Source organism: Macaca fascicularis, chromosome 6 (assembly GCF_037993035.2).
Source record: "Macaca fascicularis isolate 582-1 chromosome 6, T2T-MFA8v1.1".
Lineage (NCBI taxonomy): Eukaryota > Metazoa > Chordata > Mammalia > Primates > Cercopithecidae > Macaca > Macaca fascicularis.
Window position 1 is genome coordinate 125,789,626 of NC_088380.1, and position 13,051 is coordinate 125,802,676.

Below are 13,051 nucleotides of genomic sequence, written 5' to 3' on the forward strand. Positions count from 1 at the left end.
TTCCATCTCATTACTCATTATTGATTTGTTGAGGTTTTCTATTTCCTTGTGGTTCAATCTTGGTAGGTTGTATGTGTCCAGGAATTTATCCACTCACTTCTGGATTTTATTGAATTTGCTGGTATATAGTTGTTCATAAGGATTCTTTTTATTTCTTTGATCTAGTTGTTATGTCTTCTTTTTAATTTGTTACTTATTTGGGTCTTCTGTTTTTTTGTTAGTCAAGCCAAAGGTTTGTTTATTTTCTTTAACTTTTCATTAAAAAGTTTCATTTCGTTGATCTTTTCATCTCAATTTCATTTATTTATGCTCTGATCTTCATTTTTTCCTCGTATGAATTTGGGTTTGATTTGCTCGTGGTTTTCAAGTTCCTTGAGGTGCATTATTAGGTTATTTGAAGTCTTTCTACTTTTTTTCTTTTTTCTACTTTTTAAATATAAGCATTTATTGCTTTCAACTTTTCTTAGTACTGCTTTTGCTATATCCTATAGATTTTATGTTGTATTCCCATTTTCATTTGTTTTAAGAAAGTTTTAATTTCCTTCCTAATTTTGTTACTGATCCATTGGTCATTCAGGTGCATATTTGTGAAGTTTCCGAGGGTTTTCTTACTTATTTCTAGTTTTATTCCATTGTAGTGAGAAAAGATACTTTATATGATTTCTCCTTTTAAAAAAATTGTTCAGGCTTGTTTTGTGACCTCAGATATGTCTATTTTTGGCAATAGTCTATGTGCTGATGAAAATAATATGTATTCTGCAGCCGTTAGGTGGATGTTCTTTAAATGTCAGGCCTATTAGATCTAGTGTATCGTTTAACTGATGTTTCTTTTGTTGATTCTTCTGTTAGATGATCTATTACTGAGAGTGGGGTGTTAAATTCTCCTACGTTTTGTATTGCATTCTATTTAGATCTATTCACGCTTGCTTTATTTTTATTTATTTATTTGTTTGAGACAGAGTCTCATTCTGTTGCTCAGGCTGGAGTGCAATGGCACGATCTTGGCTAACTGCAACCTCTTTCTCCCAGGTTGAGGCGATTCTCCTGCCTCAGCCTCCCGAGTAGCTGGGATTACAGGCACCCCCACCGTGCCCGGCTAATTTTCGTATTTTCAGTAGAGAGAAGGCTTCACCATGTTGGCTAGGCTGGCCTCTAACTCCTGACCTCAGGTGATCCGCCAGTCTCGGCCTCCCAAAGTACAAGTGTGAGGCACCATGCCCAGCAGTGTTTGCTTTATATGCTTGAGAGCTCTGGTGTTGGGTGATGGAGATATTTATAATTGTTATATCCTATTTCTAGATTGACTGCTTTATCATTATATAGCAATCTTTGTCTCTTTATAGTCTTTGATTCGTAGCATATTTTATCTGATGTAAGTATTGCTAGTCTGGCTATTTTTTGGTTTTCAGTTGCATGTAATATCTTTTTCCACCCCTTTACTTTCAGTCTATGTATGCTTTTATTGGTGAGGTGGGTTTCTTGTGGACAGTATATAGTTGGCTCTTTTTTCTTCATTTATTCAGCCACTCTGTGCCTTCTAATGGGAGAATAAAGCCCCTTTACATTGTGTTATTAGGTTGGTGCAAAAGTAATTGTGGGTTTTCCTTTTAAGAAAAATATTATTGGTAAGTAAGGATTTACTACTGGCATTTTGTTGTTTTTCTGGTTGTTTTTCTACTCCTCTCTTCCTTTCTTACTGTCATCCTTTTTGGTTAAATGCTCTTCTCTGATAGTGTGTTTTACTTTGTTACTGTTTATTTTTAAAGAATTTATTATTGGTTTTGGCACTGTGGCTACCATGAGGGCTCACATGAAACATCTTATTGAAGTGCATTATTGTCTTAAAGCTATGACAGCTTATATCTCAAAGAATAGAAACAAATAAAAATAAAATTCTATATTCACATTTTTGGCTTTCAGTTATCTTAATTTGCATGTTTTTATATTGCTTATCTCTTAAAAAGTTACTGTAGATACTGTTTTTGATAGATTTGTCTTTTGGGCTTCATAATAGAGTTATGAATAGGTTACACACCACAATTATAGTATTCTTCTAAATTTGTATGTGACTTAATTTTTCTATTGAGTTTTATATCTTCCAAAAAAATTTTTTTTTGCATGTTAGTGGTTTTTTTGTTTCATGTTGAAGAACTCCCTGTAGCATTTTTGCAAGTCTTGAAGGTGGTGGATTTTGTCATCCTTTGGGAAATACTTTATCTCTCCTTCATATTTGAAGGATAACTTTGAGGGCTACAGTATTTGTAGAAGACAGTATTTTGTCTTTTAGCATTTTGAAAGTGTCACCTAGCTCCTTCCTGGCCTATGTGGTTTCCCTTGATGAATCTTTTGCCAGACAAATTGGAGCTTCTTTACACATATATATATTTTTGAGACAGAGTCTCATTCCATCACCCAGGCTGGAGTGCAGTGGCATGATCTCAGATCACAGCAACCTCTGCCTCCTGGATTCAAGCAATTCTCATGCCTCAGCCTCCCAAGTAGCTGGAATTACAGGTGTGCCCCACTTCACCCTGCTTATTTTTGTATTTTTTAGTAGAGATGGGGTTTTGCCATTTTGGCCAGGCTGGTCTCAAACTCCTGGCCTTAAGTGATCCACCCACCTTGGCCTCCCAAAGTGCTGAGATTACAAGCATCAGTCTTGTGCATAGCTGCTTCATTTTTGGTGCTGCCTTTTTTTTTTTTTTTTTTTTTTTTTAAATTTTGAGACAGAGTTTCACTCTTGTTGCCCAGGCTGGAATGCAATGGCACAATCTTGGCTCACCACAACCTCTGCCTCCTGGGTTCAAACAATTCTCCTGGCTCAGCCTTCCTGAGTAGCTGGGATTACAGGCATACGCCACCGCACCTGGCTAATTTTGTATTTTTAGTAGAGACGGGGTTTCTCCAGATTGGTCAGGCTGGTCTTGAACTCCAGACCTCAGGTGATCCGCCCGCCTTGGCCTCCCAAAGTGTTGGGATTACAGGCGTGAGCCACCGCACCTGGCTTTTGTACTGCTTTTAGAATTTTCTCTTTGTCCTTGACCTGTGAGAGTTTGATTATTTTATGCTTGGGGTTAGTCTTTTTTTTTATTTTGGAGAAGGAGTTTCGCTCTTGTCGCCCGCCCCCCCCCTGCCCATGCTGGAGTGCAATGGCTAGATCTCGGATCACTGCAACCTCCACCTCCCGGGTTCAAGCGATTCTCCTACCTCAGCCTCCCAAGTAGCTGGTATTATAGGCGCCTGCCACCACACCTAGCTAATTTTTGTGTTTTTAGTAGAGATAGGGTTTCACCATGTTGGCCAGGCTGGTCTCGAACTCCTGACCTCAGGTGATTCGCCCGCCTCAGCCTCCCAAATGCTGGGATTACAGGCATGAGCCACTGTGCCTGGCCACTTGGGGTTAGTCTTATTTGGGTCAAATCTGTTTGGGTTTTTCTGGCCTTCATCTACCTGGATATTTATGTCTTTCTAAAGTTTTGGAAAGTTTTATGTTATTTCTTTGGATAAGCTTTCTACTTCTTTCTCTTGTTCAAATCCCTCTTGAATGCCAATTCTTAGATTTCGTTTTTCGAAGTAATTTTTTATATCTTGTAGGCAACTTCATTACTTTTCTTTTTTGTTTTTTTGTTCTCTGTATGTTTTTAAATAGCCTGTCTTTGAGCTCACTGATTCTTTCTTCTGCTTGATTCTTATTCTGTGGAGAGCCTCTAATGAATTTTTTAGTTCAGCAAATGTATTTCTCAGTTCCAAGATTTCTGTTTGAGTTTTAAAAAATATTTCAATATCTTTATTAACTTTTTCTGATAAATTTCTGAATTGCTTGTTGTGTTATCTTAGAGATCACTGAATAGTTGTTTCCTTAAAACTATTTTGAATTCTTGGTCAGAGAGCTCACATATTGCCTACTGGTTAGGGTCAGGTACTGGTTCCTTGCTTTGTTTGGTGAGATCATGGTTCCGTGTTTTCTGCATGCATGCATGTGTTTATTTATTTATTTATTTATTTGACAGTGTCTTGCTCTATTGCGTAGGCTGGGGTGCAGGGGTGAGATCACAGCTCACTGCAGCCTTAATTTACCAGGCTCAAGTGGTCCTCCCATCTCAGCCTCGTTAGTAGCTGGGACTGCAGGCACGTGTCACCACACCCAGCTAATGTTTTTATTTTTGTTTTTTGTAGAGGCAAGTCTTGCTGTGCTGCCCAGCCTGGTTTTAAACTCCTAGGCACAAAGGATCCTCCTGCTTTGGCCTTCCAGTGTTGGGATTATAGGCGTGATCCACTGTGCCTGGCCTGCTGTTTCTCGTGGATGCGTGCACCTGTGTCTTTGCATTTATGGATTAGTTATTTATTGTAGTCTTTGGCTTGTTTTGGTTATATTGGGTATCTTTATTTAGAGATTCTTCACTGCTAAGCCACTGCCCCTTTTTAGGCTCCAGGTGTTGGCCTTAAGTCCAGGTTCACCGTGGCTGTAGTAAACCGTCAAAGGGCTGCGCTTCCTAAAGTGAGGAGATCCCACAGGAGGTATCTCAGCAGAGTGGGAATGCTGGCTAAGGGTTCATGTGCTGGAAACCTGTGGGACAAACCTCCTACAGGGTAGTGTTACAACTGAACAACCTCTCTCTTGTGGCATGTCCTTTGGCTGAGTTATGGAGCAGTATTTTCAGGGATGCGGATAATAGTGCCTGCCCTCTTTGTTTCTCCCTGTCCTCAGAGATATTTCTTTAGGCACTTGTGATGCTTCTTATGGGTTAGGGCTGTTACAGATATCCTGCTAGAGAACCCAAGATGGTGGGGAAGCTAGCTGTTCACCATAATCTCACTTTTTCCAGTATAGAAACAATGTTTGGGGAAGTTTTCTATGCCCTAGGTGCTGGGCAGAATTGGGGGAGGGGTGTTGTGAATGTGGAAGTCTCTTTGTCTTTTTTCATTTCTGAAAATTGTCTTTTTTCTTTTTTTTTTTTTTTTTGAGACAGAGTCTCGCTCTGCCGCCCAGGCTAGAGTGCAGTGGCGTGATCTTGGCTCACTGCAAGCTCCGCCTCCCGGGTTCACGCCATTCTCCTGCCTCAGCCTCCCGAGTAGCTGGGACTACAGGCGCCTGCCACCTCGCCCGGCTAGTTTTTTTGTATTTTTTAGTAGAGACGGGGTTTCACCGTGTCAGCCAGGATGGTCTCGATCTCCTGACCTTGTGATCCACCCGTCTCGGCCTCCCAAAGTGCTGGGATTACAGGCTTGAGCCACCGCGCCCGGCCGAAAATTGTCTTTTTTCATTCCTGTGGCCCCAGAACTGTCTTGTCTTCATATTTGAGTTCTGGGTTATTTCTCGTGATAATTTCAGCACTGTATATTTGTTTTGGATTTTCTTTTTATTTAAGAAAAATTCTTTTTTTTTTTTTTTCCATATGGGGTCTTGCTGTGTTGCCCAAGCTGATCTCAAACTCCTGGGCTCAAGTGATCCTCTCTCCTTAGCCTCCTGATTAGGCGGCATTACAGGTGCGACATTGTATGCATCTATGTTTCATTTCCTTTGGAGGTGAGTGAAACACCACCTTTTTGGAGCCACAATTATTATTTTTTAAATAACAGCTTTTTTGAAATATAATTTACATACCATAAAGTTCACCCTTTCAAAGTGTCAATTTTGGTGGCTTTAGTGTATTAACAATGTCTATTGCCACAATCTGATTATAGAACATTTTCCTCACCCCCAAGAGAAATCCCATGTCTATTACCAATCACTGTCTATTTGCCACTACCCCTAGCCACTGGCAGCTGCTATCTTACAGCCACTTACATTGCTTGTTTGCTTATTTATACCAACTGCCTTACTGACTCTATGAATCTGTCTATTCTGGAAAGTGAAATAATAAAATATGTGGTCTTTTGTAAAGTTCATCCATGTTCTAGCTTTTATTAATACTTTTTATGGCTTAATAATAATCCTTTGTAGGGATATATACTATATTTTGTTTAGCTATTCACAGTTGATAGACATTTGAGTTGTTTCCCTTTGTGGCCATTATGAATAATGCTGGTATGAACGTTGATGTACAAGTTTTTGTGTGGACATTTGTTTTCAGTTTTCTTGAATACAGTCATATCTTGTTTTCTTGCCGTTTCCTTTATTGCACTTCAAGTATTATGATTTTTACAAATTGAAGTTTTATGGCAACCCTTTGTTGAGCAAATCTGTCAGTACTATTTTTTCCAGCTGCATGAGCTCACTTTGTGTCTCTGTCGCATTTTGGTAATTCTCAAACTATTTCACACTTTTATTATTATTATTTTTGAACAGAGTCTCGCTCTGTCACCCAGACTGGAGTGCAGCAGCACGATCTTGGCTCAGTGCCACCTCTGCCTCCTGGTTTCAAACAAGCATGTCTGGCCAATTTTTGTATTTTAAGTGGAGACGGGATTTCACCATGTTGGCCAGGCTGGTCTTGAACTCCTGACCTCAAGTGATCTGCCTGCCTTGGCCTCCCAAAGTGCTGGAATTACAGATGTGAGCCACCATGCCTGGCCTCTTTTAAAATTATTATTATACCTGTTATGGTGATTAGTGATCTTTGTTACTATTGTAATGGTTGTGGAGTGCCAATGAACTGCGCTCCTGTAGGACAGTAAACTTAATAAATGTTTTGTGTATTGTGACTATACCACCAATTGGCTTTTCTTTCATATCTCTTTTCTGCTCAGAACTCCCTATTCACTTAGACACAATGATATAGAAATTAGAATAGTTACAACCCTACAGTGTCTTTTAAGTGTTCAAGTGAAAGGAAGAGTTGCACATCTCTTCCTTTAAATCAAAAGCTAGAAATGATTAAGTTTAGTGAGGAGGGTGCGTCGAGATGGGCCAAAAGCTAGGCCTGTTGTGCTAGTTAGCCGTTGTAAATGCAAAGGGCAAATTCCAAAGGAATTAGAGCAAATCTAAATTGTAAACATGTAAAATTCAACACAATATTTTGAGAAACAGTGACAATTAGTATTCTCAAAATTTAATATCAAGGAGAAAAATTAGTTTCTAAATTATTTGAAAGACAACTTCTCTTAAAATTAGCCTTTGGAATTTATTCTTGCTAATGGTCTTATGACAAGTCCTATGATCCCATCATGGATATTTATATAGGAGAGGAGATCATCATGTGGTTTTTTTGTTTGTTTGAGCCAGTTCTTTTCACTTTGTGATACTAGTGGAATCATACTTGATTATTCTTTCTTATTTGTAGGTAAAATTCCAGGCAAACATGTTAAGTAGGGAAGGCCCTGTTGGTGCCATGGAAATAGCAGGAAACCAAGAATCAAGAGATCAGGTTCTGAAGCCCACTCTGCCGTTAAGACGCTATCAACTTATTTGGGCCTTGATTTTCTTTTCCATATAGCACATTCATTTGTATGTTCTCTCAAGTGCCATTTTAAATATTTTTTTGATAGCATATACAGAATAATTTTGGTTTTGGTAGGAATTAAGATAAAGTATATATGAAGTTTTTTTTTTTTTTTGAGATGGCGTTTCGCTTTTGTTCTCTAGGCTGGAGTGCAGTGGCATGATCTCAGCTTGCTGCAACCTCCACCTCCTGGGTTCAAGCGATTCTCCTGCCTCAGCCTCCCAAGTAGCTGAGATCACAGACATGCATGACCACGCCCGGCTAATTTTGTATTTTTAGTAGAGACAGGGTTTCTCCGTGTTGATCAGGCTGATCTTGAACTCCAGACCTCAGGTGATCTGCCTGCCTCCGCCTGCTAAAGTACTGGGATTACAGGCGTGAGCCACTGCGCCCAGCCTGAAGTATAATTTTTAAATATATGTGCTTGTGCAGAAATGAGGAGCAAGTAGAGAGTTGATAAAAACTTTATGAACTCAGGTTGGAAAACAGTTTGTGTTAAATGTTTTATTATTGTAACGTGTTCCAGCCTATAATATGAATCCTAGGAGAACAACCATGTACCTGTAATGGAAGAAACTCCTGTGATCAAAGAAGGTGGTAGGGAAAAGGATACACACAAAAAGAGTTCTTTTTTTTTTTTTTTTGAGACGGAGTCTCGCTCTGTCGCCCAGGCTGGAGTGCAGTGGCGCGATCTCGGCTCACTGCAAGCTCCGCCTCCCGGGTTCACGCCATTCTCCTGCCTCAGCCTCCCGAGTAGCTGGGACTACAGGCGCCCACAACCGTGCCCGGCTAATTTTTTGTATTTTTAGTAGAGACGGGGTTTCACTGTGGTCTCGATCTCCTGACCTTGTGATCCGCCCGCCTCGGCCTCCCAAAGTGCTGGGATTACAGGCGTGAGCCACCGCGCCCAGCCACAAAAAGAGTTCTAGTTGGGAGAGTTATGTTAACTGTTGTAAAATTGAAAAAGAGCTATGAAATGCCTGCCAACAAGTCTTGAACTGTGTATACTTTCTTTTGTTGTGGTGACTGTTTTTGTAAAATCAAATGTTTCATTTATTCCATTTATAAATTATTAGCTGCATTCTAGGCCCTTGTTTTAGAATTGAAGACTAGAGTAGAGAACAAGATGAACTTGAATCCTTCCTTTTTGGAATTTAACTTTTAATAATAGATATGGACAATAAACAAGACATTTAAAAATTGTGATATATGCCATGAAGAAAATAAACCGTAATGTGATAGAAAGTAATGGGAGAGATAGTGGTTGGGAACTGTGACCTGAATGTTGGAAAACAGCTAACTAGAAAAGACCAGGCAGATAAACACCTTGAGATGGAAAAAGGAACAGAAACAAGAGCCAACTGAGAGAAGGAAAGAATAGCCTGAGATGGATTTATGGAAGGACCACCATTTAGGATATTGACCGTGGTAAGGTGTTGAGATTTTATTCCAAGTGCAGTGAAAAACTATTGAGGGGTTTAAGCAGGGAAAATTACTTGGTGCAATAAACATTTTTCAAATATCACTCTTCGTGGAAATGCATTAGAGGGAGGCAAGAATGGAAGTTCACTATTAACAGTAGGAAAGGAGAGAAATATCGTGGTTTGGTTTAGACAAGGGTCATTCATTGGAGATGAAAAAAGTGGACAAAGTTGATGCATATTTTGCAGATAGGACTGACAGAATTTGCTAATAGGCTGTATATTGGGAGGTAAGGGAAATAGTTCCAAGTACAGATTTTTTTTGAAGAAAACATCTAAAATTGGTCTTTTAAAACATTTATTCTCCCTGCCTTAAAACATGATAGTTAATACTAGTATTCTACATGGTAAATGTTTCCTTGAGACTTCTATCATTTTTATTTTATTTTGTTTTTTAGGCTTATGCATCTGGATGTGACATTGTAATACTGGGAAGCGATTTTGAAAGATTACAGATAATCCCAGGAGCTAAACATGGAAATATTCAAGTGGGATGTGTAGACTGTTCAATGCAACAAGGCAAGGTTTGTAATCTTGTAATATACAAATTTGTTTGGAATATGGTTTTTGTCAGGATAATCTCTGAAGTATGTATTTCCTGTTGAATTAGAGACTTGGCTTTGTTTCAAAGATAGTGTAGCTAGAAAAATTTTTGGCTCTCTAAGATGCATTCCAAGAGTGCCAGAAATTCTATTCTTATATAATTTTAAATTATAGCATCATCTTCTCTGAGAAAGAAATATAGTACTTACTGATATAGAATGAGTCTAAAGCTTACGTATTTAAAAGGTGATTGGATTGGGGGAAAGGAGTAACAATAAATCTTCAACATTTACAAATAAACTAAAGGAAATGATTTAGAGTTTGTTTGTTTGTTTGTTTGTAAACAGGCAGTTATCTCCTTGTAACTTCTGTGTAACAAGGGCTGTGTAACTTTGTGGAAATGAAAAACTCTTCTAGAGTTTATAATATTCTAAGGCCATAAGAAAAGTGAAAAACTTTATCTGGACTTCTATTTGCATATGAAAAGTAAAAAGGTAGCCTTGAAAGTAAAATAGTAACAACAAAAACAGAGGAAACAAAGTATAAAATTGTTCTAGATCAGGTTAAATACAGTTCCTATAGTACCAGAATGAGAAAGTCATACTAGTAAGCAAGGCAGCATAATATATAGCTTAAAATAACTCCATGTAGGCATAGATGGTAAGGCCTATGTATAGTTGTAGCAAGACTGGACTGAACTTTGCAAATATACTCATATGGTTCCACTAGAACATTTTGTGTAAGGAATCAAAATCGTCATATAAGAGTCCGTGAACCCAATCATTTGTTTTTAAATCTAATCTTCATTTGAGGTAAACCTTCTAGTATTAAAAGTTGCTTCCTGGGACCTAAAGATACTAATTATAAAAGGAGTTTCTGTTTTCTCAATCTTTACCTATTTGTTGGACTACTATTCTTTTTGTTACATGGTATTCCTTCCCTTTAATATAGTTACAAGTATCCCCTATCTTTTGTTGAGGCCTCTGATGACTTCTTGCTATACAACAAAAATGCTCTTTATTATGGAATGCTGAAAATCCTTTATTTTTTTATTTTTTTTTCTTTGAGATGGAGTCTCACTCTGTTGCCCAGGCTGGAGTGCAGTGGCGCAATCTTGGCTCACTGCTGCCTCTGCCTCCCGGGTTCAGGTAATTCTCCTACCTCAGCCTCACGAATAGCTGGGATTATAGGTGCCTGCCATCATACCCAGCTAATTTTTGTATTTTTAGTAGAAATGGGGTTTCACCATGTTGGTCGGTCTGGTCTCAATCTCCTGACCTGGTGATCTGCCCTCATTGGCCTCCCAAAGTGCTGGGATTATGTGAACCACGGCACCCAGCCTATCCTTGAGATTTTTATTTTCATTCTCTTCATGTTTGTTTGGTCTCCTAGCTCTTCTGTTCTGTAATCTTTCTTAACTGTATAAAAACTTGCTTAATACTATCTAGACTCACATGGAGTTGGTTAATGTTAAAAATCTAATTTAATACTTTCCAATATGGGCTATCTTTTTGTAATAGACTATATGACAGTCCAGGTTAGAATGAAGAAATCATGGCCAGGTGTGGTGGCTCTTGCCTGTAATCCCAGAGCTTTAGAAGGGTCAAGGTGGGCAGATCGCTTGTGACCAGGAGTTTGAGACCAGCCTGGGGCAACCCTGTCTCTATAAAAATAAAAATAAAAAGTAAATAACCGGACGTGGTGGTATGCTTCTGTAGTCCTAGCTACCCGGGAAGCTGAAGTGGGAGAATCACTTGAGCCCAGGAGTTCCAGGCTGCAGTGAGCTCTGATTGCACCACGCACTGCAGCCTGAGTGACAAAGCAAGACCCCATCTCTAGAAAAACAAAAAGAGGAATTAAGAAGTCATTTGGTTTTATAATCATTCTAATGAAGAAATATTTTCTTCATTTACAGATATCGGTATTATCAGAGTGGTTCCTTAAAGTATCAGGAAGAAAATTGGCAGGTTCTGGTACCCGGGGACTTTTGACTGTTTGCATTTAAGAAGGAAATGTTCTTTGGGAAGCCAAGGCAGGTGGATCATGAGGTCAGGAGTTCAAGACTATTATGGCCAAAATAGAGAAACCCTGTCTCTACTTAAAAATACAAAAAAAAAAAAAAAAAAAATTAGCTGGGCATGGTGGCAGGCGCCTGTAATCCCAGCTACTCAGGAGACTGAGGCAGGAGAATCGTTTGAACTCGGGAGGCAGAGGTTGCAGTGAGCCGAGATCCCGCCATTGCACTTCAGCCCGGGTGACAGCGTGAGACTCTGTCTCAAAAAAAAAAAAGAAAAAAAAACAAAGGAAATGTTAACATCATAGGCACTTGTATTTTTATTACTGCTGTTTTTTTCTTCGTACTGTACTACCACCCAATTCATTTTTCTGAGAAAATTAATCCTCATTTATCCTGTTATTCATCAGCTTCAAAATATTCTTAGCCCATTACCTTGGAAAAGTTCAAATTGTTCACCTTGGTGTGAGGCATTTTACAACCTGATTCAGACCTGCCTTTTTAGTCTCAGGTACTCTATTCTGTTAGAAGGAGCACTCTCTTCTTGGTGGGATGGTGGTCATTCACCTCTAAACATATATTACCTCTTTTAATGTTTACACCTGTGTTCATACTATGCCCTATTTATAAAGTTGAATACTTGCTGCTTTTTGAAATCCCACCCATAATTAAAGGCCCAAATTAACACTTCCTCCAGATCAGTGCAGCACAAGTGAGATCTATATCCTAAGAACTCAGAACGCTTAAAATATCCATTCACGGTTTTTTTCTCCATATGTATGTTGTATCCTCATACCTTCCTCTTTACTAGATCATATGTTCTTTTTTCTATCCATGATCCATTCATTTAATCTCTCTCTGTCTGTCTGTCTCTCTCTGTTTGATTTCTGATATTTTGATGTTCTTCATATGAGACTCACTCAAGTTTTAGTAGTAGTGACCTTATAAAACAGAGCCAGGAAAGGTTATGATCCATCAATTTAAAGAGTAAATTCAAAGGATAAATAAAGTAGAATATGTTTTAAAATGTACTCAGGAGTTTCCAGAGGAATAGACCTAAGTTATATTTTTGAAACGTTAATATACACTGACAGCATTATGAATTTTGAGGATGGATGACAACAATTAACATTTACTGTGCATATTGTATATCACTTATTATATGCTAGGTGTTTTACAAATGTTATTTCAACCCTCAAAATAATGCTGTTAGGAAGATAGTGTTGTGCATATTATGAACACTGATATGGAAACTAATGTTTGGAGAGATTAAGTTGCTAGTTACGTAGTAAGTAGCAGTTTAGGATTCTAATGCAGATGTGATAGTCTTCAAAACTGACATTCTTAAGCATCAGTGAGTGAAATTGTGTGTATTGGCATAAAGTTACAGTATTCATTTCTTTGCTTTTTTTTGATTCATAAGTAAGTTAACATATCCCTGATAAGTTCTTTTTTTCTTTTTAAAAGATTGCAGCATCTTATGGAAACGTTATCTCCATTTTTGAACCAGTTAACCTACCGAAACAAAAGAAAAATTTGGTCAGTAATTTATGATTTTTTCTTTTAGGAATTGAAATGTGTTAAGTATTAAAAGAGCATAAAATCAGAGTGATCATTGAGTACATCGGTAT

The 13,051-nt window shown here is 38.4% G+C and overlaps 1 protein-coding gene across 18 annotated transcripts in view; it reads left to right on the top strand.

Moving 5' to 3' along the window:
• DMXL1 (Dmx like 1) overlaps positions 1-13,051 on the top strand; it is a 174,898-nt gene that overhangs the window by 16,377 nt on the left and 145,470 nt on the right. For 16 of the 18 annotated variants that reach the window (XR_012414028.1, XM_005557571.4, XM_045394140.2 and 13 more), the window contains 2 exons: positions 9,262-9,387; positions 12,888-12,959. Coding sequence is in view for 17 of the 18 variants with exons in the window: in XM_005557571.4 (XP_005557628.3) it covers positions 9,262-9,387; positions 12,888-12,959 (198 nt within the window). In the remaining variant the exon portion in view is untranslated. Of the gene's footprint in view, positions 1-9,261; positions 9,388-11,321; positions 11,455-12,887; positions 12,960-13,051 lie in introns of all 18 variants that reach the window. The other 2 variants (XM_073994088.1, XM_073994089.1) reach the window with 1 other exon arrangement.